General features: G+C 40.1%; 1 protein-coding gene across 3 annotated transcripts in view; it reads right to left on the bottom strand.

Moving 5' to 3' along the window:
* Positions 1–2,901: 2,901 nt before the first annotated feature.
* Positions 2,902–25,062, bottom strand: part of Zufsp (zinc finger with UFM1 specific peptidase domain) — a 28,638-nt gene continuing 6,477 nt past the window's right edge. For 2 of the 3 annotated variants that reach the window (XM_004630223.2, XM_023714226.1), the window contains exons 3-10: positions 23,840–23,950; positions 19,612–19,730; positions 15,230–15,398; positions 13,674–13,862; positions 12,878–13,043; positions 7,457–7,605; positions 6,346–6,566; positions 2,902–3,154 (exon numbers count right to left, since the gene is read on the bottom strand). In XM_004630223.2, coding sequence (XP_004630280.1) covers positions 3,107–3,154; positions 6,346–6,566; positions 7,457–7,605; positions 12,878–13,043; positions 13,674–13,862; positions 15,230–15,398; positions 19,612–19,730; positions 23,840–23,950 — 1,172 coding nt within the window. In that variant the 3' untranslated portion in view covers positions 2,902–3,106. The remainder of the gene's footprint in view (positions 3,155–6,345; positions 6,567–7,456; positions 7,606–12,877; positions 13,044–13,673; positions 13,863–15,229; positions 15,399–19,611; positions 19,731–23,839; positions 23,951–25,062) is intronic. The other variant, XM_023714227.1, reaches the window with a different exon arrangement.

Raw genomic sequence — 25,062 nt, 5'->3', positions numbered from 1 at the left:
AGCCCCGCCCCTGGGGCACGCTGAGACAGCAATTGAGACTGGGCGTGGTGGCACAAACCTGTAATCCCAGCTCTTGGGAGGCTATAAACAGGTGGATTATTGAGTCAATCTAGTAGTAAGATCCTGTACATCCTGTAGACCCTTTCCTAAAAATACAAAAAATAAAGTCTCACTCAACTGCAATACTTTCTATCATTGTAACACTGAAAGCAACTGCCCACAAACTTCATGAAAACTTCTTTAATTTGGAAGTGTGAAGGGGCACTGAGGTAAATCCTGCTAACCAGTGAACTAAAACGTCGACTTTCATCCTTTGTGAGAACTGGCTGAAAGCAGGATTCGCCCATGACAGGCTGTGGTCAGGCTGATGCTGTGTGGATACTGCAGATGTGCACAGGCCCACTCTGCTTCTGTGGGGAGTTCTCCTAACGCCATGATTTCCTCAGAGTCTGTAGAACACTTAAGACATTTAACCCAGTTACTCCTAACTTCTGTAATCAGACTTCTGTCATCTTACAGAAAATGATTTAAATTGATTGGGGATGAGGGATGATTTTCAGATAAAAGATGGGGTGTCCACACACTTCAGACATTTTCTCCATTTTTGTTTGATAAAGAATATTTTAAAGTTTAAACATACCAGGGATCCAGAGATTGATTATAAAGTAGGCACTGCTCCTGAAATCACAGCTTTTACTGAGGCGAGTATAAAAAGGTAGAAAATCAAAATAGATGGCAATTTAGCAAGCATTGTAAAGCAACTCTGCACGTTTTGAACAGTGCTTCCCAGTCTGTAGTAAAGAACTTTTAAAAGGAATTGCAAGCCAATGTCGTTATTTTTGTAAAATTAAGAAAATTACAGCAAACTTTCAATTTCTGCACTTACCTTGTTACACACTGAAAGTCTATAGAATCCTGGTCTACACTTGAACACCATGCCAAGTCCTCAGATGGCGACTTACCCCAGATTTGAGTAGGGCAAAAAAACATTTCTGAGAGCCACACACAGAATGCTACAGGGAGGCTCTTGGGAGCAAGACTACATGTACTCTGACAAAGGACTTCAGGCTGAGGTAACTTCCAAGAGATGACAATGGTTAGGGAAAGGGGAAGTAAAAATTATATACATGTAGCAATTCCCTACATTGAACATAATCAGTATGTACTGCAAACATGTACCAGTAAAAATAAAAATTTAACAGAAAGGAGTGGTGAGGGATCTCACTGGAGGTGAGCACCACCCAGATTGTATAAGAAAGCTGGATTTGACCCATGAGTAATAAGAGGATTAACCTAGAAAGCTGACAAACACTTGTTTTAGAACTTTTGAGCTTCAGTAGGAAGGGCAAATAGAATAGACATTTAAGACAGACTAGTTACGTTATCACATTACCTAGGCAAGAGAACATGGTGGCACGAAAAAGAACTGCAAGATTTAGTCAAAAATATTACTTCTGAAGGACAGAATATTAGAAAAGCCAGCTCCAGAATTCCCTGTCATCTGGCAAGACTATTTTATTTTTGTAGGGGAAATTTCAGTCTTTGTTGAAATACCTAAAATTCACAAATCTTAATTCAAGCAGATTCTTGTTCATTTTTCATGGTGTAGTAGAAACTCGCTCTCATGTTAATTTTTTTTTAATAACCATTTCCTCCCTTCCTTTCCTCTGAAGATCATGTCTCATCAGCCTCATGTGACTCATGCCCTCCCTGGAATATGAATTTTGAGCACTTAACAGGATTGCTCTGGCTATACATTATACCATATCCTAGCCTGCAGTTCAGATGGTTCCAGCCCAGCTCTCCACTTACTCATGTGTCCTGTAAGCTTCTGAAAATCTTTGATTTCCTTCTACCTATGTTTGTCAAGAACAGGAATTTAGGGGCCAGGGAGATGGCTCAGTGGAATAAGTGCTTCCCTGGCAAGCACAAGGGCCTGAGTTCAATCTCCAGTTCCGCAAAAATAATAATAATAATAATAATAATAATAATAATAATAATTCATGCTTAAAATGATCCAAGTTATATTCCATCTGAATCCAGGACTTTCTTTCCTACAAAAGATACATAAAATACAAATTTTAAAATTTAGGGTTGAGCATTTGGCTCCATGGCGGGGCTCTTGCCATGCATGCACAAAGCCCTGGGTTCAATTCCTAGTACCACACAAAAAACACAGCAGCTGGGGTTTGATCCCTCCCCAGTATGCCATTCTGCGCCCCCCCCCCCCCCCCCCGCTGAGATGATGATTGAGACTGGGTGTGGTGGCAAGTGCCTATAATCCCAGCTCTTGGGAGGCTAAACACAGGCGGATCCCTACAAGTCCGACCTACATAGTGAGACCCTGTAGACCCTTACTAAAAAATACAAAAAAAAGCAAAAAAAATTACAACAAAAGATAAAACTTATACATATAGTCAATATAACTATTTAGCAAAAGCAAATCCTTGTTTAAAGAATTAAGCCTATTACATATTAAGGCTATTTCTACACCGTGAAAAGGTAGCTTCATTGTGTATGTTCTCTAAGAGAAGACAGCTAAAATATAGTGTTAAGAGCTTGGAAGTGAAATAGCCGGGGTTCACCCCCATGTTGTGATCATTTTCTTGGACAAATTGTTAATCTGTGGGAACTCCAGTTCCTTTATGGGGCTAATTTTTTTCCCCCACACTGATCAGGGTTTTATTTAAAAATCAGCAAACAATACTGTAGAAACATTGATATGTAAAATTCTAAAACTCTGCATCTTATTCCAATATAGTAGTTGTCTGAAGAAAGAATTTTTAAAGATAGGTAAAATACTAAGAGTACCTATACAAGTCAAGACCCAGTATATATTAATTTATACACACAATAGACAATTGGTTTCTGAAACATGGGCAAGAAAAAAAATCCTCAGTGCAAACAAGATATTTATTGAAACAATTAGTAGACAATAAAGCGCTAAAGTTTTGGCTTTTTTTTTTTTTCCTAAAGGTATAATTTCATGTAGGCAAACACTGAACACTTAAAAAGAATTTGCAGATTCTTAAGTTGTATTAAAAGAGTTCCACACCAGAGTCTGGACAACTCAGGGCAATGCCATGATCACCAAAAACTTAATTCTTCAAGGGATCTTCTCTGCTGTAAAGACTTGAGAAGCTTGTCTTCTGGCCTTGAAAAGGAATTTTAAACACCATTAATTGTAAGTTATAAATAAACTGATTACACTATTTATCATCATTCTAACAAAATATGGTGTTTTTTGGCTTTTTCAAAATAATGGCAATTCCTAAAGGAAAACTAAAACAACAAACTTTTAAAGTTAAGAACAAACATTTTTTAAAATGAAGGCACAAAGACATTAAATCCTAAAGACCATACATTTTCAAGTGAAACAAATTTATCATTTTTAAAAGTAAAAATGCTGGGGGCTGGTGAGATGACTCAGTAGTCTAAAGCACCTACTTAGAACAAGCTTAGCAAAGCACAGGGACCACAGTTCAATCCCCCAGCACCACATGCCAGCTAGCCCCGCCCCCTGGTGGGCTGAGCCGGCCACACACACACACACACACACACACACACTCTTAAATAAATAAATAAATAAATAAATAAATAAAGTAAAAATGTTGGCCCACAAAGTTACATACAGACAGGGCTGGAGGGGAAAAGCAGAGAAGCGCCCACGGTGAGTTAACGATTTGAGGACAGAGCCTTTAGGAAAGCGTCTCTCTCTACAGCCTTTAAACATGTCACCTCAAAAAATAATTCAGTGTTAGTGCTACTTTACACCTTGAGTTGTAAGTCGAAGCATACTCATCCAAGTTAAACTGGACAGATTAGGTTAAATCAAGTTCAGAGTACAGAGACAACATGTGGAAAACTAAGAATGCAGTATGGTAAATTATCGTGCCTCTAAATGTAAAAAAAGAAAAGGAATGTGGTTGCTACAGCCACTATTATCTAACTGAACTGCACACATGCAAGTACGCAAATACTCCTAACACCTACAACAGGGTCAGTAGTTCCTAACGTATATACATTTGTGGCAGAATGTCTTACAATAAGACAACTGCAAAGCTAAAATCTTTTTCTTGATAACCAACCATTCTTTGAATAAATCACATGATTACTACTAAAATACCAGAACTAGCAAAGGTCTAAATATGAAAAATACATAAAATTCAATTATACAATTTGTATTGTGCTATACTATAAAAAACATGTTTGTGTTGAAATTCTACAATTAAAAAATTATCATTAAAGATACAGTACTTTAAAAGTAAGCTATAAAAATAAACAAAAATAAAATCATTTTGTCCTTTTTAAAGCTTCAGGTTTCCATCTGATCATCTGTAGATCAATCAGTACAAGAGAACATACAAAGTACTAGCACAGCCAAGGATAACGCTCAGTGGCTCCAGCACCTGCCTGGCAAGTGTCCGGGCCCGAGTTCCATTCCTAGTGCCACACACACATACACAGTACTGGCAAAAAGAACAGGGTAACTACAAGACATAGATTTAAAAAAAAAAAAAAATGACAAAAGATTGAAGATATTATGCAAAAACAGATTATGTTAGAATTAGTAAGATTAAACTTTTCCATTTTTCAAATATAGTATCGATTCTGTAATGGATGTTAAGTGTTCATATAAAAACAAACAAAAAACCGAGACTCTGTGCCTGGGATGGAGCAGCTCTGGGCAGAGCTGAGTGGACAGCGGCTGAAGGGGAGCCCTGACACTGCTCCTCAGTGGCTGTGTGACCTCACGAGCTGAACATCACCTGTGGGCTTGGGCATCCACACCTGTGAGGTGGGAGGGGCAGCACTGCCCACCCACAAGGTTGCCCGTGGGCTGGCTATATTAGCTGACATGCCCTCACATGTGAAGTGAACCACAGAATAAACAGTGTGCAAGTGTAATTTCTATTTTCTTACGATCACATTACGTCTGCATTACTAGTTTTCAGCCCAGCAGCAATACACATTGTCAGTCAAGTCGTGATTCTTATGTCAAGGGCACAGCAATGGCCTATGATTCATAAACAGAACAGTATCAAAGGCACAAGGGAGGAAGCACACTACCAGCAGTCTACGTGCACCAAGGACTGGCTCTAGACTAAAGGGTCATACTGATGCTAAAGTTATCTGGACTTTGTTCAACAAGGATCCTGGTACTTTAAAATAACTAAAATGAGCCTCCAACCTGACCTGGCCAAATCAGTAAGGAGGTTAAAAAGGGGTGGGGATATCTGGTATCTAAGTCATTGTAAGAAATCTTTCAAAACACAGTATCAAGTTGAAGAACCTGTAAAACCCTTTATAGACCAACTTACGTGGCTGAAAATATTATACTAGCATTCTCTCATTTCAAACAAGTTCAGTCCTTTCCCCCATGATCCTGCTGTTTTCCATGTTCCTCTCTTGTACTGTCTCTTTTGTGTTTGGGAGAAGTAAAACAATTAAAGTATCCAACAGGAGGATGCTGTGGTTTGATCCCCCAGATTGTCAAGCCTTACCAGACCTGACCTGAAGGCATCCGGAGCCAGCCAAAACAAAACTTCTGAAGTATCCAACAAGGCATTTTTATCTCTGAGATTCTGAGGCCTGTGCATTGCCTAGAGCTGATACACAAGCACACAGTTTCAGTTTGTAACAACTGGAGATTTTCTAATTCCTAGAAATTTTTCTGTAATATGCCACTTATCACTTAACCGTCATGCATAAACAAGTGAAGTTAATTTCTAGAACTTCTGTCTAGCCAATAAGTCTAAGTGCATAAAAGAAAGCCTCACGAATCATAATCACATTTTAATAAATAGTAATTCAAGAACAGTAGGAGTTAGGTCTTTTCTTACCATACATTTTGTCAGTATTTACACTAAAAAGTTACATAATATAAAACTTTTATGGAGCACAATGAAGCAACTGAAAGCCATTTAGGAACCATTTTAAATGTAATGATGTCCATTACAGAAGTTCAGTTCAATCCCCGGTTCCATCCCCCCCCCCCCAAAAAAAAAAAGAAAAAGAAAAAAGAAAGAAAGAAATTCAGTCATATAAAAATAAATGTATTTTTCAACTTAATGAACTAGAGACATAAAGGAGTAACAATGATTTTAAGTAAAAATTTTAAACTTTAGCTTGAAAAAAAACAAAAACCTAACTTGGTATAGGGGCACATGTCTATAATCTTAGCACTCAGAAGGTTGAGGCACAAGAATTGCAAATTTGAGATCAGAATAGTAAATTTAAGACCAACCTGGACTACAAAAGTGAGACTGTCTCAAAAAGCAAACAAACCAAAAAAAATTCAAAGTTTTAAGTTTCACCCATTAAAATTTGTATTACTCTACTTACCACTTTCTCCTCTGGAGAAAGAGCACCCTCTACTGCCACTATCTGGTATTGCTTATGTTTCAAATTTCCCACAAATTTCCTAAGTTGCTTGAGACTAGTATCCTCAAAGTCTTGTTTTAATAGTTTCTGCATTTCTCGAGAAGGACATCCAGGATCAAATATTAACAAACATAATGTTCTGTTTTTTCTCTCTTCAATTCCAACAATGGTTCGACTATGACCTATCAAAATATGAAATAAGACCTATCTGTAAACCCTTTTCCCCAGACACAGACACATATGTATACATGCATTCTTACTCTCTGTATATGTGCATCTAAAATATAAATATGGGCAGTTTTTGACATTTATGTACATGAGATCTGTGCTAAAACACTAGTGATGTTTTACTTCCTACCCTTCAGTTTTACTTCGATGTTTGAAAGTTTTATTACTCCCAAACCCCCAAAATTTCTGCTGCTACTCTACCACATATTTTTATCAGTATCTTGATGTCTTTTCCGTCTCCACTCTCTTGTTCAAATTATCTTATATGAGACAACTTGAAATTTACCTATCCTAGAATAAAAATACTGATGGGTACAAAAGGTCAACAGATATTAAAATTATACACATTAGAGTATCACTGGGGAGGGATTAATCTCTCGGTTTTTTTCTTGAACAATTATTTCTCTTTATTCCTGTCAATGAAAATCACCTATTCAACAAAACTCAGCATGCAACGATATGCCAGCATGGTGACAGCAGAGACAAGCAGATCGACATGCCTCCTTGGTTGGAGCTTATATTCAAAGAATATAATACACTCCATCAACAAGGTGAGTGAGTGAAGGAAATGGCAGCGGTAGGGTGTGGGGCTAACGATATTAACCAAGGTGACGCAGGGCAAAGCGTAAAGGGACATCTGGATGAAGACCTCAAGAAGGTAATGGATGAATAATTAAGCAAGAGTGAAACAGACAAAGAAAATAACATGCGCAAAAGGCCCTGACATGCCAGGAACACTATCCAATACTATCCTCTGTTACCCAAGAAGGTAGGCTAATGTCTCAATACTCCCCCTCATCCCTGTCCCTGGGATTTTAACCTCCTATGTAGGAGTCATACGAACCTTGATGCTGGAGATAGACAGGAGGTTTGGATGTGCATACTACCTTCGCACTCCCTTCCTGCTCTGAATAATAGTTCAATATCCATTCAAATAAGCGAGGGTGTGTACCCGTAGGACCAGTTGCCTTGTGAAAATCAACAATACGGCACCTATGAAAAGTGGCGAAATCAATTAGGGTTTATTTTAAAAATATTTTCATTATTACAACTAATCAAAAACAAATAAAATTTTAATTCAGAAAAATTTTGTTTTATCATGGCTGGCTAGAGGCAGTGGCATGTGCAGGAAGCTCCAGAGACATGCAGGAAAACACAGGTGCTCAGAAATGGAATAAAGGCAACCAAAGCCCTTCCCCAGATGCAATCCAGTACTGGGGCAGGGAGAAAGGCAAGCTGGGCCATCCTCTGATCCCAGCATTGCTTATACTCAAGTCTGGCAAATATGTGCTCTTGGGAGAGGACCTAATGCCTCAAGGAAGGAGCTGGGTGCCCCAACATCCAGTGCCACCCATCACGGCTCCACTCACATGGGCAGAGGGAGAGCCAGATTCTGAGCAGGGTGCCCAAGAAACTAAAGGCCAGACACCTACTCAGGTACTGAGAACTGGCAGGGTCCTGATGAGGGACCTGTCATGTGACCCTGAGAGCTGTGGCTCAGTGAGTTGCACAGGCAGGCACTGGCTGCAATCACTGTGATGTGGGGACAGCACAGCACTTCCCCACCCTTCCCCTAAACATCAATGAGATCAAGATAAGTGGCCATGGGATACCCTGCCCACCACCGAGCCAACTGACCACACGGGAACCCTGTCACCTATAGGAAAAACCTTTGTGAGCTACAAGCCCTGGGCAGTACTGTGCTCAACAGGCAGACAGGGACCCTCTGTCCCTGGACACTGTGCACTGTGATCAGCAGATGTGTGTCGGTGGAGAACTAGAGAAGAGCAGCATGGCTAGAGGGAGGCAGTTGCGTGGCTCCCTAGCTCAACACCAGACCAGTACAGACAGAACAGACACCAGCAGCTGCAGGGCTGATTGGATGGAAGGGGACAAAATCCAGAAGGCCTCAGAAATGGTCAGAAGACTGAGTGCATATCCTGCCACACTGCCTCTTCCCTATTTCAAGCACCAAGCTGTTCGATCAGGACAGAGGCAAAAACCTCTAGTGAGTATGACACCACGCAGAGCAGGGCCTACAAAGGAGGACACAGGCCCCATGGCTATCTAGACAGAAGGTAAAGCTTTTCTATCTGCAAGCTCAGGGGAAGAGCACACTGGCTGGTACTGGACAGAGAATTGAGAGGTCTCTTGCATTTTGCACGTGTGTTATGACTCTCTATTCTTTTTTTTTTTTTATGAGCAGAATATATTTATTGAGAGAAAGAAAGCTCCTGTCCCAAGAGAGGGGACAGGAGGGGGGGCCGAGCAGGTAGTTCCCCCCAATTCTTTCTCTTATTTCTTGTCATTTTCTCCTCTCATCTGGTATATGTGGAAAGTACCTGTACATACGAAATGAAGATAAGAATTGGAGCTTTGCTCTAGACAGTATCTTCCATGGACATGTTAGGCTAACCCTCACCAAAAATCATGCACAAAGCAGTGGTGATGAACCTTCAGCACGCATGCTACATCTGGCTGTTTGTCATCACTGAAAGCTCTAAAAGGTTCACCATCACTGGCATAGAGCATTCAAACAAGCTTCCTGAGGCTGGGGATGCAGCTCAGTGGCACAGTGCCTGTGCGGCAAGCACAAGGTCCTAAGTTCAAGTCCCTGTACAAAAAATTCTTTAAAAAAAGCTTTTCATCAGCATATTAATTGATTCTGATCTCATAGCTTCCTTTAACCTCAAATTCTAACTCTCTGCCTTGTTATCCCTTTTTCCACCCCAAATATCCTTTCAAACCCCCATTCTACCAGCTCTTCATTCATGTTTTAAAAATAATTATCAATAAGAGATAGGAGATAAAAAAGAGTAAAGACATGTTACGTACATGTGTGAACATCCCATGCAGATGTAATCATTATACACTGCAAACTTGTATTAATGAAAACAAAAAGTACTCTCTTCTCTCTTTCACTTGCTATTCTCATTTTTTTCCTTTACTTCTTTCTGAACTTTTTTCTTTTTCCTTCCCTCATCCCTCACATCCCAGCCTAATCTGTTTTCAGAGATACATCACAGTCTTTCTGGGTTATTGCAAAGGGTATGAAATAGTTAAAGCAAGTTTTAAATTACATGACTGATGTATGGTTGGGTCTGTGGATGCTGATGTAATTGGTAGACCTTAACAGTTTAAAAATTCCAGGAATTTGGCAAAAGGAACACTAAAAGTTGTTACAGAAAGACATGAAATAACTTATTGGTAAGCTTGTCAAAGTAAATTGATTTTTCCAACACAGTGCTTAAAGACCAGGAGAGCTTGAAGCAGTTTCTCAAGCCCCAAAGTAATTTCAACAGAGATCAATAATTCCAATAAAACTATCTTTCAAAATCAATGGAAATAAAAAACATTCCAAGAACACTTATGAAATTAATGACCATGAAATCAACACTGCACAAAGTATTAAAAGGAATCCTACACAGAGACAAATATTACAAGAGTCTTAAAACGGAATATTGCTAAAAGTGTAGTTCAACAGAAAGGAAACAATGAAGGAATCAACAGCAAGGGGAAAATAATGTGATGACAGGACTCAGTGAGTAACTCTCAATGCAAATGGTCTTAAGGACCCAATCAAGAGAGACTGACAGATGGGCTCAAAGAACAACCCAACTATGTGCTGCCCAGAGGAGATGCTTCATCCAATAAAGAAACACAAAAACTGAAAACAAAGGGCTGATATACCATGCAAGCACTGCCTGAAAGTGAATAGAAGGAAGCTGTACTACTTTCAAACAAAGTAGACATCATGCCAAAACTGAGCAAACGAGTCAAAGAAGAACATAAAAAGAACACAACAGGAGACAGTAATTGTTAATTATACATGTATCAAATGCCAGTTCACTCAATTCAAAAAAGTAAACATAACACAATCAGAGTAGAGAACTTCAATACCCCACTCTCATCTATAGTGTACAACAGACCACAATGTGTTTTTTTTTTTGTTTTTGTTTTTGTGGTACTGGGGATTGAACTCAGAACCTTTATTCTACTGAGCTATCTCCCCGGCCCCCAGACCACAATATCTTTCAGCAGCACACTGATTTTGCTCAAAACAGACCACAAAACATAAAGTATGCACACAATGCAAAACAGTAACTTCCTGCATACTACCAGATCATCATGTAATGAAACTAGACATCAAAGCAAAATAAATCTTAGAAACTAAACAAACACATGGAAGTTAAACAATACACTCTTGAACACTCAATAGCCACACAAGAAATTAGAAAAGTTTCTAGAACCCAGTGACAATGGCCGCACAACATATCCAAACCTATGGAACACAATGAAAGCAGTTCTAAGAGTGAAATTATACCTGTGAACGACCATGTTTAAGAAAAAAAAGGACATACAAAATAAATAATCTCATGATGCAGCCAAGGTCCTAGAAAAACAAGACCAATTCAAACCTAAAACCTGAAAGAACTTATAAAGAACAGAACTTAGAGAAATTGACAACAGAAGAAAAACATAAGGAATCAACTGGATTTGGTTCTTCAAAATCATAAAAAAGATTGACAGACTCTATGTTAAACTTACCAAGATTTGTATTAATGTACCTGGAGATGAAAAAAGGCAAAACCACAAGATGTCATTGAAATCTGGAGGATTATAAGAAACTGTTTTGAAAATATTCCAACAAATCAGAGAAACTAGAAGAAATAAATTTCTAGAAACATGAATTACCAATTCTGAAGGAGGAATACACAAATATCTTTACAAATACCTTGAACAGATCAATATTATGCAATGAAATAGAGGCAATAATAATAGTGATCAAAGCACGATAAGCCATTTCCCCAAGATCAGTAATTATATCATACTAATAAAACCTTTCAAATGAACCTCTCTCTCTCTCTCTCTCTCTCTCTCTCTCTCTCTCTCTCACACACACACACACACACACACACACACACACACACAGAGAACTAACTAAATTTATCTATCCACAGGGCCAGGGAGATAGCTCAGCAGGTGTAAGTGCCTGCCTGGCAAGTGCAAGGTCCTGAGTTTGATCCATGATACCCCAAAATAAATAAATAAACAAACAAAGTTATCTAGCCTCACTAACCTAGAAATCTGTTGATTGTGAGGGAAATATTTATTTAAATAACCACAATAAAGTTTTGATCTAAAGGTTGCAAATATTTTCTCACGTATTAAAAGTCCCTGAATATTAAATGAAAGCCAGGCTTGATTTTTAAGTCATCTACATATAATCTGAGCTACAGCGTTCACTCTGAAGTATCTAACACTGAGGGCCGGCCAAATAGCAGTTTGATTGTATGTTTAGATTCTACAGAGTGTAGTTTATACAAAACAAAAAGACACAGAAAGTAGCAAACATACATATTACTAATAGAAAAGCAATACAAAAGTATGGTACCAAGAAAGAAGGTGGAAGCATTAGGACTTTTAGAAGAAAATTTTTTTTCTTTTTTGCAGTACTGGAGATTGAAGTCAGGACCTTGCGCTTGCCAGGCAAGGGCTTATTCTACTGAACTGTCTCCCTGGCCCAAGAAGAATTTTGTGTTTGCTTAAGAATAACTTGAAAGAACTGGGCGTGGTGATGCACGCCTCTAATTCCAGCACCTGGGAAGCTGAGGAAGGAAGACTGCCATGAGCTCGAGACCAGCCTGAACCATGTAGTGACCCTGTCAAAAAAAAGAAAACAAAAAAACCTTAAAATATTTAAGTCACATAGTAAAAATGAAAAGGAAAGGCAATTATTGAGGGTTTTGTGTGTGTGCATCTTTCTGAGAGTGTTTTACTATGCAGGTCTGGCATTCAACTCACTCTGTAGCCTAGGATGGCCTCGAACTTGCTGTGCTCCTTCTGCCTCAGCCTCCTGAGTGCTGGGATTACAGGTGTGCATCACCATGACTGACCTACTGAGGAATTTTTTAAAAAGCTTTTCAGGAAGGGGAATAAAATCTGCAAAGAGTAATATTCATTTAATCATAATGTGAACTCTCATCTTAATTTAGCAGAAACTGACTTAATCATATTAGTTTGAGGATTGAGGGTGAGGAGGAAGAAGACAAAAGCAAGTGACAACATCTGAAAGTGATCGGCTAAGAAGAGGCTTGAAAGCACATCATTTAAAAACAGAAACAACAGTTGCCTCTGAAAAACAGGACTTGGGAAGAGAGCGTGCATAAGACAGGAAATCACTGCTAGAGCCCTTCAGGGGTACTTAAATTCATTTTTAACTACCTCTTTGATAAAAATAATTGGAAAATTTTGAGGTACATACTTGACCCCCAGGGAAGTCAGGAGGGTAAATACTTCACATGCTCCAATCCAGGCTTTTGTTCCCTGTAACCTGTTATTAAGTTGAGAGGCACCTTGAGGATCAAAACCTTCTTTCCATGCATCTTCAATCATAGACTGAATTTTTGGAATACAAGGAACTGACATACCTAAAATTATACAAGCAAACAAATTACATGAAAGTTACTAATGTACCAAACATTCAGTAGTTATGATATACTTTAGAGGAACCTACAATACAGCTTTTAAGATAGTTACTGCTGTCATCTTCTATTATATCATTTTATCTCCCTCCAACCAGAATTCAAATTCCATATTTAAGAAATTTCAAGTGCCTGCTTAGGCAAGTGCAGAGACTGGGGTTTGATCCCCAGGACCACATGCCATGCTGCCCCACACACGGGTGCACTGAGCCAGCGAAAGAGTCCCGACGTGGTGGTGTACACCTGTAATCCCAGAGGATCACTATGAGTCCAAGCTGTGTAATGAGACCCTGTACCAAATACATTAAAAAAAGAAAAACAAACTTCTAAGCCAGGCATGGTGGGGCATGCCTGTAATCTCAGCACTCAGGAGGTTAGGCCAGGATCACTGTGAGTTTGAAGCCAGCCTGGGCTACAAAGTGAGTTTGATGCTAGCCTAACCTCCATAGTGAGACTCTGTCTCAAAAGAAAAAAAAGAAATTTCTATTAGCTATAGCATTTCTATTAGCTATTAATTATGTATGGTATATATTAGTTTATCCCAAATCACATATATCATATCTGTATTTCACATACCTTTCAAGCAATCATCATAAGCCTCATTCTGCAATAATGATGAAAGTAGCATTTGGAAATTTCTGTAACCACAGCCCCAACCTTTGTCACCTAGAGAAGAATGAAAGTGATCTACTGCTGCAGAAAGCCACACACGCCTCACATCAGTGGCAGTACTCAGATAGTATATATGAAGTGCTTCAATAATTCCTGAAGGGAAACAGATTTAGAAGACAAGATTTGTTATCGCCGTTATATGGCTGTCATGTATTGTTTTATTTTGAAATTTTTATTTGTATATGTTTGCTGTACTTACTGATTAAATGCATAAGGAGGTAACGTGTAAGAAGGTAACATGTACATACAACAAATCTGAATTCCACACCCTTTTCCCCTTCCCTTCTCCCTCTCACCTTTCCATCTGCAAAAGATCCATCTCCCTGTTCCTTTCATCTTTTTCATTTTGTTCTTCATATTGTTTCATGTTAGGTTTTTTATACAAGAGAACTCATGGATAATGTTAAGTTTGTGTATCTGCTTTATTTCTCTTCACACTATAGAGATGGATCCATCTTCCTAGAAGTGACTTAAATTTATCCTTTATGAACGTATTATGTGTATGTATATAATATATATTTTCCATATGCATTAATCTACTGATAAACGTATAGGCCACTTCCAAGATTTGGCTACTATAAATTGTATTCTATGAATATGAGAATGCAGGTTATCACTGTAACGTACTTGTTCAATGGCCAGTAGATATACAAAAACATGTTCAACATCTTTCGCTATTAGAGAAAAGCAAATTAAAACACTAAGATTCCATCTCAACCCAGAAAAAATGGCCACTATCAAGAAATCAAGTAATAGGGGCCGGGGAGATAGCTCAGTGGAATAAGCGCTTCCCTGGCAAGCACAAGGGCCTGAGTTCAATCCCCAGTTCCGTAAAACAAAACAAAACAGAAAAAAAAAAAAAGAGAGAGAGAGAAAAAAAAAAAAAGAGAGATCAAGTAGTAACATGCCGGCAATGTTGCAGGACGAAGAGACCATTCCATGTTGCTATCATACATTTCTAATACCAACCTCACACAAGCTCCAAAACTAATCCCTACCAGTTCTCTCCTTTCCTTTACCCTCCTATTGCTTTCAACCTTAGTCATGGCCTTGCTTGTTATGACACTTAATTTCCTAAACACTGCCATATTATCCTCTATGATGAAATTGCCTGCATCTTTTATCTCTGCTTCTACAGTGCTGGGCATCTAAAGCTCAATTGTTGAATGAACGCTTTTGTCTCTCCATTTTATTATACGTACTGCTAGAGATCACTCAGTTCTAAATAATTTGCTACTAAACAAGACAAAAACTTACAATTACCTACAGAATTATGTTAATCTATGGCATATGATGCCTGCTGCAATGTATTTAATATTAATACAAAATAAAAGAAAATTATTTTTAAGTCAATCATTTACTATAAAAGGAGAAGTTCAGAGATTTCAAACTACCCAAACTATATAAGCTTGGCTTGTACATACAACATTAAAATTATGGTTCCAATGTTTACCACTTACCAGAAGTTTTTGTTTTCCCATCATCAATGCCAACAGCTAGGGACTCCATCAGGTCAGCTTTTCTCCTGTGAAACTCGGCCGGATGCATTCTTCCTCTGTTCACTTCTATTTCCATAGTCTGTAGCTGCTGCTGTTTGTATCCTCCAGACCCATCTAAGCCGTACTGTCGCTATTGAACATGAGAGCAAATGATTTACTCTTTAAGCCCCTGCAGGTCAATGACATGGAAACTAACAATTTTACTACTTAGGAAAGTGTGGAAATATTCTGGTTTACAGACTTTTACATATAAGTCAGACTACATCAAGCATGCACACACATAGTTTTACTTCAATAATTTCACCAGAGAGACCTCACAGTGGGTAGAGACAGCAGCACTGAGGAGATGCACACCAAGATCTACACATTCTTGGGATGGTGAGGAACAAAAACTCAAACATGGCATGAGAAGCCTACCAGATGAATTCCAGCATGAGGGGAATAAAGAAAGAGGCAAGGGCTACCCTTGATCTCAGAACTGCTCATAGCCAGGGTTCAGGGAAAATGAGAAGCTATCTTAAGGACCTACCTCATGTGGACAAGACCTACACCTCCATCAAGGGATAGATCCTACGCCCTTGAAAACCAGGACCTACACTATCAAGGGCTTGGATTTATGCCACTGTGCAACAGGACCTATGCTACTCTGGCAAAGAACTTAATCCGCAGCCAAGGGCCGGTCAAATAGCTCCGCGGATTAAAGTGCCTGAAAGCAAGCACAGGGGCCAGGGGTTCGATTCCCAGGCCTGCCTTGCTGGCCCAGTCCCCGAGTTGCCCTGAGACAGGGATTCAGACTGGGCATGGTGGCGCTCGCCCTGTAATCCCAGCTCTTGGGCAGCTGTAAACAGGCAGATCACTACCAGTCCAATCTAGTAGCGAGAACCTGAGCACCCTGTAGACCCTTCCCTACAAAAAAAAAAAGAAAAAGAAAAAAAGAAGGAGTAGGAGAGCTACAACCAAGCTGCTACAATTAGTGTCAGCCAAGCCTTCTCACAGGGTCTTGGAGCCATGGGCCTCCTCAGGTCAGGGGATCAAGGGAGGCAAAGGACAGTGAACACCAGGAAGGTGAGGACTATGTTCTGACAAAAGTCCGAGAGACAGAAGAAGGAAGGTGGTCCAGAACCAGGGGTGGTCCAGGGGCCCTGAACCACATCAGAGGAACCTGTGGACTGTGAGCTGCACCTAGCTGGGGAGATCACTCTATCACCCTCGCAACCCCAACTATGCAGACCTACTTAGGCTCTCAGATCACCTCAGTCAGCTGCATGGACAATCTGGGAAAAGTACAGAGCCTGTAAAGGCCTCCGGAGGCTGATGGTGCCCATAAAAAGAACCCACACTGGTCACCCAACAAGTTTGGGTGCAGAGTAGTTGTCGAGGGACACTGGAACCCAGGGCCCTTTCCTTGTGGGCAGGCAGAAGATGAAGCACTAAGGGGAGCCAGCTCCAGCGACAGTGGGCACTTCAACCTCCTAGCTACCACCACAGGAGCTAGCCCAGGCCTCCCTGGATGGGAACGCTGAGGATGGGCACGCTGTCCACTTCTGACTGTAGAAGTTAACAGTACTGAGAGAACTGTGCTTTTGAGTTTTTGTATATATGCTGGACTTTTTCCTTCACCTTTCATTTCTCCTTTCCACTGGTATATGTAAGGGACATGTTTGCATTTGTGAAATGGAGAGTATAAATTAATTTGTGCTTTACACAGTACCATTCACATGTGCATCAGGGTGACCTTCACTAAAAACTGTGTACGGTAGATTCAAACACAACTGTTTTATTAGCATGTTCATTGTTTTTGGCCTTCTTACAACATCCCCCAATCTCCAGTTATACTTCCTCTCCCCTACATTCATAAATAACTTCTCAAACCCCCTCGCCTACCACTGTCATTCAAGATATAAAAGAACATCACAACATTTCATCTCCTTTTCTGCTTTCATTTGCTGTTATGCTTTCTTTGTCCTTCTTTCTGAACTGTTTTTTCTTCCTAATCCCTTCACTCACATTCACACTGTACACCCCCAACTACTTGTCAGCAGTACTATTTCACCAGTTATTGAAAAAGATAGAACCCTGTAAAAATAAGACTTCAAGCATATGACTGGTACATGACTGGCTCTGTAGATGCTGATATAACTGGCTGCTGTTTCCTTGGGAAACAGTGACCAGGACTGATCCTTGTACACTGGGTAGACTGAATAGTTGCACAAACACCAAAACGTGAGCCAGGTCAGTTGACACTAGCTAAAGAGATCTCCACCGCAGCTGCAGAATTTTCTCTCCCTAATTTATCTGCAAACCTCAGTACCAAGACAAGTGAAACATGAGAAAACAATACAGCAAAATACCCTCAGAAGTTCAACTCCACAAAATCTGACCTCACAGGAACTAAAGTAGAGAAAGTTTCACTCAAAACCAAAGAACTGAAAAACTAAAAGCTTACGGCTGGTCAGATAGTTCAGCAGATTAAAGCACCTGCTTAGGCAGAGCCCAAAAGCCAGGGTTCAATCCCTGGTATGGTGTGCTGTGCCGTGCCCTGCAGTGCCGGCCCTGCCCTGAGGCATGCTGAGACAGGGATTGAGAGTGAGCATGGTGGTGCTTGCCTATAATCCCAGTGCTTGGGAGGCTGAAAACTGGAGAATCACTACAAGTCCAATCTATGTAGTGAGACCCTATACTACATATATTTAAAAAAAAAAAAAAAAAAGAGAGAGAAAACCTAAAATTTTTAAATGTTTGAAGCAAACTAAGAAGAAACAAGTGGAGTTGTAATCAGTGCTGCACACATCAAGCCCTCCAAGTGTGCAAACAACCTGTGACTGGTCAGACAGCGGCTTGACCACATTGGGCTAACAGGAGTATGCTTTCTGTTTTCTCAGGGCTGGTCACAGCAAAGAGCTGCAATGCAGGCAGCTGGATTTGAGTCCTGCATTCATCAAGGAAAAAGCGACATTTGATATCACTGACCACTGCACTGAAATGCAATCTGGTGTCATTCTTCAGGGAGCTCACAAGTTATGTATCTGGACACAGAATTCAATCTGTAAGTATTTTTCAGCTCTGCAGAGTCTTAAAATGCATGTGGATCGACTGGGGACATATGGGATATCTCTGTACCTTCCTCTCAATTTTGCCATCAACCTGAAAGTACTTTTAAAACTGAAATCTTTAATGGTGATTTTTAAAAACCAATGAAAAAAGCAAAACAAAGCAAAAACCAACATGGTACCAGCACAAAACAAATGTGTTGACCAAAAAGAATAGCAGAGAGGTACAGAAACAACTTTATGTGCCTTTAGCCACTTGAGTTTGGGAAAAAGGGCAAAAAAAAAAAATACTACTAGAAAAAGATAGGCTCTTTAACAATGGTGCTGGAAAAAACAGCTATTCACATGCATAAAAATGAATCTAGATCCTTCTGTCTTACCCTGTAGTGAAAGCAAATGAAAAACGGATCAAAGACCTAGATACAGTAAGTCCCTAACTTAGAAACATTCGAGTTGTGAACTCTCACAACATATAAGATTCACTTTGTCAGACTATGAACTAATCTAACTTATAAACACTCTCCCAGAATGGAATTCATCTGTAAGCTGTGGACCTACTAACACCAAATCTGCTAGAAGGTAAAATATGTAAAACTCTTGAAGACATAGGCATAGGAAAGCACTTTTAAACAAAACACCAATTACACAAGAAATGATACCAAGAAACAAAAAAGTGGAGACTACATGAACTTAAAAAGCTTCTTCTGGGGCTGGCGAGATGGCTCAGTGGTCTAAAGCACCTACTTGGAACAAGCTTGGCAAAGCACAGGGACCGCGGTTCGATCCCCCAGCACCACATGCCAGCCAGCCGCGCCCCCTGGTGGGCTGAGCTGGCCACACACACACACACACACACACACAATAAATAAATAAACTTTAAAAAAAAGCTTCTTCTGCATAGCAAAGGAAACACCCAATAGCACAAAGAAATACCCGATAAAACGTAAAATGCAGCAAACATTAATTCAAGCATCAATTTCACTTCTAAGTCTCTATATAAACTGGAGCTCATTCTCTTAACTTGCCTCATCAATGCATATAGGACTTAATCTAAGGCTTATCACCCAGTAACTTCTAACTTGAGCAAATTACTAAACTACTCTGTTTCTAGTTCTCATCTAAGGGAAAGGGAATATTCTCTAAACTATACCCCCATGCCTCACCACAATGAGTACTTATAAAGTGTGGCTATGAACCATAAAACAAAAAAATATCGTGGAGTATGAAAAGTGTAGTTGAGAAATAAAAACTAATTCTAATTCAAAATATTACAACTGTAACTGATCTCAGTACCTGCAGCTGCTGGAATTCCTCCATTTCTTGTCTTGATTCCTCAGACTGCTTCTGAGCTTCTTCCTGCTGAAGCTGGTGAGCCAGTTCTAGGTCAGCAGAACACTGAATTCTCTCCATGCCTATTAAACATTCTTAGTGTTCAGAACAAAATAACCACTACCATCAAAGCTATTAACCAACAAATATCTTAAAATAGAAAAAGGGTCACTATTTAGGGTTGTGAGTTTACAGAACCGTGAAGCACCAATACAGCAGAGTTCAGAAGGGCTTTTGCTAAGGGAGTGACCTCCATTTACACACATCCAACAGGTAAGTTCTGGCCCTGTGACCAGGCCTCCAGCTCAGCTAGTTGCTAAATAAGGCACTATACACACTGTGGACATTACAATATTTCAAACAGGGCCGGCCAAATAGCTCAGTGGATTAAAGCGCCTGAAAGCAGGCACAGGGGCCGGGGGTTTGCTCCCTAGGCCTGCAATGCTGGCCCCTCTGCTGGGGCATGCTGAGATGGCAACTGAGACTGGGTGTGGTTGTGCAGGCCTGTAATCCCAGCTCTTGGGAGGCTGTAAAAAAAAAAAACAGGTGGATCACTCCGAGTCTGATCTAGTAGTGAGACCCTGAACACCCTGTAGACCCTTCTCTAAAAAAATACACACAAAAAAAAAGATTAAAAGAAAAATATTCCAAACAAACAAATGTTCAAAAGAAACTTCAACTGATGACTTTACTTTTATTTGCATAACTTTTACATGTAGTATAATGTATAATAACATATAACTGGAGTACTGTACTGTTTAGTACAATTAGCAAAAAATACCAAAGGACAGAAAATAACATATAAGTATACATTCATGAAATACAGATATTAATAATTCCATTACAATTGGCCCCAAACTGTATAACCTTGTAATATTTTGGCCTGCATTCTCCTAATTCCTTAGATTCACTGGTCAGTACCTTCTATTTAGTTTCTTATCTCTTGGCCTGTGTTAGGGTTTAGCAAAAAAAAAAAAAGAGAAAGACAAACATGTATATGCATGTTAGAGAATTAATTAGGGGACTGGCTCACACGATCATGACAGCCTGCAACAGAAATCAGTACCACGGGTCAGTCCAAGAAGCAAGAATCAAGAGACCAAGGATGTACACCTCAATGGAACAGCCCCAAAAGAGCCAATGCTGCAAATCTCAAGAGTCCAAAGGACAAATAAGCTGGGGCCTGATATTCTAGTCAAGAGAAAAAGGCCCTGTGGTACAGAAGCACGAGTCAGAGTGAGCCCTTTCTTTAGCTTTCCTGCTCCATCCAGCCCCAGCCACACCATAGACAATTTATGCCCAGTCAGTTTGCTGACACACACGCCAACCTCCTCTGGAAACCACCTCACAGACATGTCTGAAAATAATGCCTCACCAGTTCTGAGGCATTCCTTAATCCTAATTAGTGACAATCCCTGAAACTGATGGTTTAATGGCTTAAGTGAATATTTGTTTTTCTTTTTAAATCTCTCAGCTACTGGTACATGTTCCTATTTGTCCGCCCCTTCTATTCTTGGGATACACAATTCATAATCAATTTTTGTGTATACTGAGCCTATCTGTAATGATCTGCTCAGGCCATACCTGTCTCTTAGTACTACCTAAAGGCTTACACAAGAATATACGCCCCATACAGAGCTGATCATAGCAAAGGAGGACTTACTAGATGGTCAGCCTCAGCGTGGATACCCTGCGCAGTATTCCCTTGCAATTATGTCCAATGGAGAAGAGCACACCAACTAGTGGGCAGCAGAGTAGCACCAAAGAGAGGACTATTCCATCCTGGCTCCAGTAAGCCTATCTTAGGATGAGGCTGGGTGAGCCGGCTACACTGTGCTTAGAGATAACTGATATTCACACCAGGATTATTGATACTGAACACAAAGACTCCTACAGCACTAACAATTACTTTCAAAAACTAAAATAGAGGGCTGGGGAAATAGTCCAGCGGCATAAACACCTGCCTGGCAAGCGCAAGGTCCCAAGTGTGATGCCTGGTACCACAAAAAACAAACCTGAAATGGAGTAGAATAAAATTGCTTCCCTTAGGGTCTCCTTTATATTCTTTTTCAGTGGGTTTGTGAAACTGACATAGGATTCTTCCACTTCTAAAGTACCATGATTACTTAATTCCAGTATTAGTCAAGATAGAGAACATTTAGTCATTATTAAACTAATAAATAGTTTTACCAGGTGCAGAAAACAGCCAGAAATGCAATGAGACTCTCAGGCTATACAGGTCACACACATATTTAAAATTATATTGTCCAGCTTCAGGGATACAGCTCAGTGGCACAAGCGCCTGCCTGGCAAGTGCAAGTCCTGAATTTGATCCTTAGTACCAAAAAAAAAAGTCCATGTGGCAGCTTCTTTTTTTTTTTTTTTTTAAATTTATTTAATTTATTTATTTGTGTGTGTGTGTGTGTGTGTGGCCAGCTCAGCCCACCTGGGGGTGGGGCTGGCTGGCATGTGGTGCTGGGGGATCGAACCGCGGTCCCTGTGCTTTACCTAAGCTTGTTCTAAGTAGGTGCTTTAGACCACTGAGCCATCTCACCAGTCCATGTGGCAGCTTCTTAGCACAACAGCTTTTGCTGGTCAAATACTAACTTCAGTCATTTCCAGCAGATGAAGGAATGAGATCAGTTTGTAAATAAAACATTTTTTAAATGGCATAACAGTTGCCGGGGTTCGATCCCCAGGCACACTGAGATGGTGACTGAGACTGGGTGTGGTGGTGCGTGCCTGTAATCCCAGCACTTGAGAGGCTGTAAACAGGAGAATCACTACAAGACCAATCTATGGAGTGAGACCTTGCCCTAAAATACAAAAATAAATAAATAAATAAATAAATAAAAACGGCATAAAGACTGGGTGTGGTGGTGCGCGCCTGTAATCCCAGCACTTGAGAGGCTGTAAACAGGAGAATCACTACAAGACCAATCTACGGAGTAGACCCTGCCCTAAAATACAAAAATAAATAAATAAATAAATAAAAACGGCATAAAATTTTAAGATCATTATCTCAAATGTTGGTACCTTCTAAATGTTGTTGCTCTGGAGCAAAATCCAGGATGCATATAGCTTTTACTGGGATATTTAACCGCATACTTACCTAGATTTTGTGAAGCAACTTCTAAGGAAAAAGCTGCAGCTAGATAATAATTACTTCAAGAAACAGGTTTATTTTTAAATTTCTTGCCTCACATAGTAATGCCTTGGGAAAGGTAGTCCTACAAGGCAATGTATTTTTTTAAATTTTTAATATTTTTTGTTTAATGTATTTGGTACAGAAAATTGCATTTAATAAGTTTATTTAGAACGCTAAAAAAGAAAGGAATAATGTTGTGCAGCTAGAACTCAGAGTGATCCTACTGTCTCGGCCTCCCCAGTGCTGGGATTCCAGATGTGCACCAGCACACCGCATCTCGGTGGACAACAGTGCCTGCCCAGGGCGGGCTGGCACGGCATGTGGCACCAGGAATCAGACCCAGGTCCTTGTGCTGGTCTGGCAGGTGCTTAGACTGCCAAGCTATCTCTGTAGCCAATATTTTTAAAATAAAAATATCCTTCTTTGAATGAAAAATAAATTTCTTGCCTCTACATAATTAACCTAAAAATAAAGTATGTAAAGGGTAAAAATTAAATTAAGGTTTTTCCTCTAGAAATACAGTGGTCCCTCACTTATTGTAGAGGCTATGTTCCAGACACCCCTGCTATACATAAGTGAAAACCAGTGAAGTAGCGACATGATACATATTTTAGTATTTATATATATTTTAAGACTTTATAAACTGTTCCTACATGCTTATAAACCTTTCCAACATTTAAAAACACTTCTAATGTTCTTAACCATTTTCTAAACTCATAAACCTACATAATTTTTTTTCCTGTTCTTCAGAGAAGGGTCTACACGGCGTTCAGGGTCTCACTACTAGATTGGACTCTAGTGACCCGCCTGTTTACAGCCTCCCAAGGGCTGGGATTATAGGCATGTGCCACCACGCCCAGTCTCAACTGCTGTCTCAGCACGCCCAAGGGGCAGGGGCAGCATGGCAGATCCAGGGATCGAACCATCAGCCCCTGTGCATGCTTGCAGACACTTTATCGATTAATATTTTCTAAAAACCTGCAAAAACAGTGAGTCTGTGAAAGTCTAGCCACAAAATAGTGAGGGGTTACTGTACACCCTTACCTTGTTGAAAGCTCCTTTCTTCTAAATGCAAATCAACATGTTCCTGAAGAATATGGTAATTTGTACAGATGAGCCCACACATAGGACAGTCATACAATGGTTGATCACAGCCTGTATCAGAGACATAAGTATAAGTTGATTTTTTTAACTTTACATTTTTACCACATGCCAAATACTAATTTACCTTCTCTGTGTAGGCAGATTTAAGATTTAAACAGGTTAAAGACTACTTATTACCTTACTAACCATATGCAAATAAAAGCTCTTTATAGTGGAACTTAATTTTCTATTTGTAGGGTCAGAGAGAAGTCTAATCAGTTATAAACATCTCTTAGCACTCGAAAAACAAAGTTAAAATTAACATTCAGATCTTCAAGATTAAAAGGCGAAAAGAAAATCAACATGAAGAGCAGGAGTCCATTTGGATACTGGTTTGGGGGCAAATTTTCAGTACCCACCAAACCAAGCGGAGAGATGCTAAGCTCAAGGACCCAGCACAGAGCTGGGAACGGGGATGCTGCCTCCCTCCTGGGAGCAGATCAGAGATGGAGCTATCAGGGAGCACTGCAGGCAGATGGGGCCAGTTTATCCTGAACCTGGGAGAACCTCCAAAAGATTAGAGCCTGGAGTACATGAGGCAGAGAAACAGGGCCCAGAGCTGCTTCACGGGGTGAAAGCACTGAGCAACCCACACGTGGAATCCTGGTTTGGAAGTGGAGATGCGAAACTCTACAGCCGCCTCATTCCAAGGTGAATGTAAGTGATAACACTTGCATATGAATACTAAAATACACATTACACATACACTAAGAGGCCTGACATGGTGGTACATGCCTGTAATTCCAGCACTTAGGGGGGTGAGGCAGGAGGATTGAGGCCAGCCTAGGCTACATTCTGATTTCAAGGTCAATCGGAAGCAAGATGTTATCTTAAAAACAATTCAATTCCTGGTACCAATACACACACACACACACACACACACTACACACACGGGTCCAGTACCAAGCAAAACAATCTACAAATCCAGAAACTAAGACACCATTTGCAAATAAATGGAACCAGCAGTAATCTACAAAGGACTGTTAGTAAGTATGCTTGCAGTAAGAGACTGGGAAGCTGGGCGCCACCGCACACGCCTATGATCTCAGTGACTCAGATGGCTGATAGGAGGATCACAAGTTTTAGCCCACCTGAGAAACTTAGACTGTGTCAGAGAGAGAGGA

The sequence above is a fragment of the Octodon degus genome, unplaced genomic scaffold (genome assembly GCF_000260255.1).
Source record: "Octodon degus isolate 3935 unplaced genomic scaffold, OctDeg1.0 scaffold00034, whole genome shotgun sequence".
Classification (NCBI taxonomy): domain Eukaryota; kingdom Metazoa; phylum Chordata; class Mammalia; order Rodentia; family Octodontidae; genus Octodon; species Octodon degus.
Note: the sequence above shows the minus strand (reverse complement) of the source record. Positions and strands in the feature narration are given on the sequence as shown.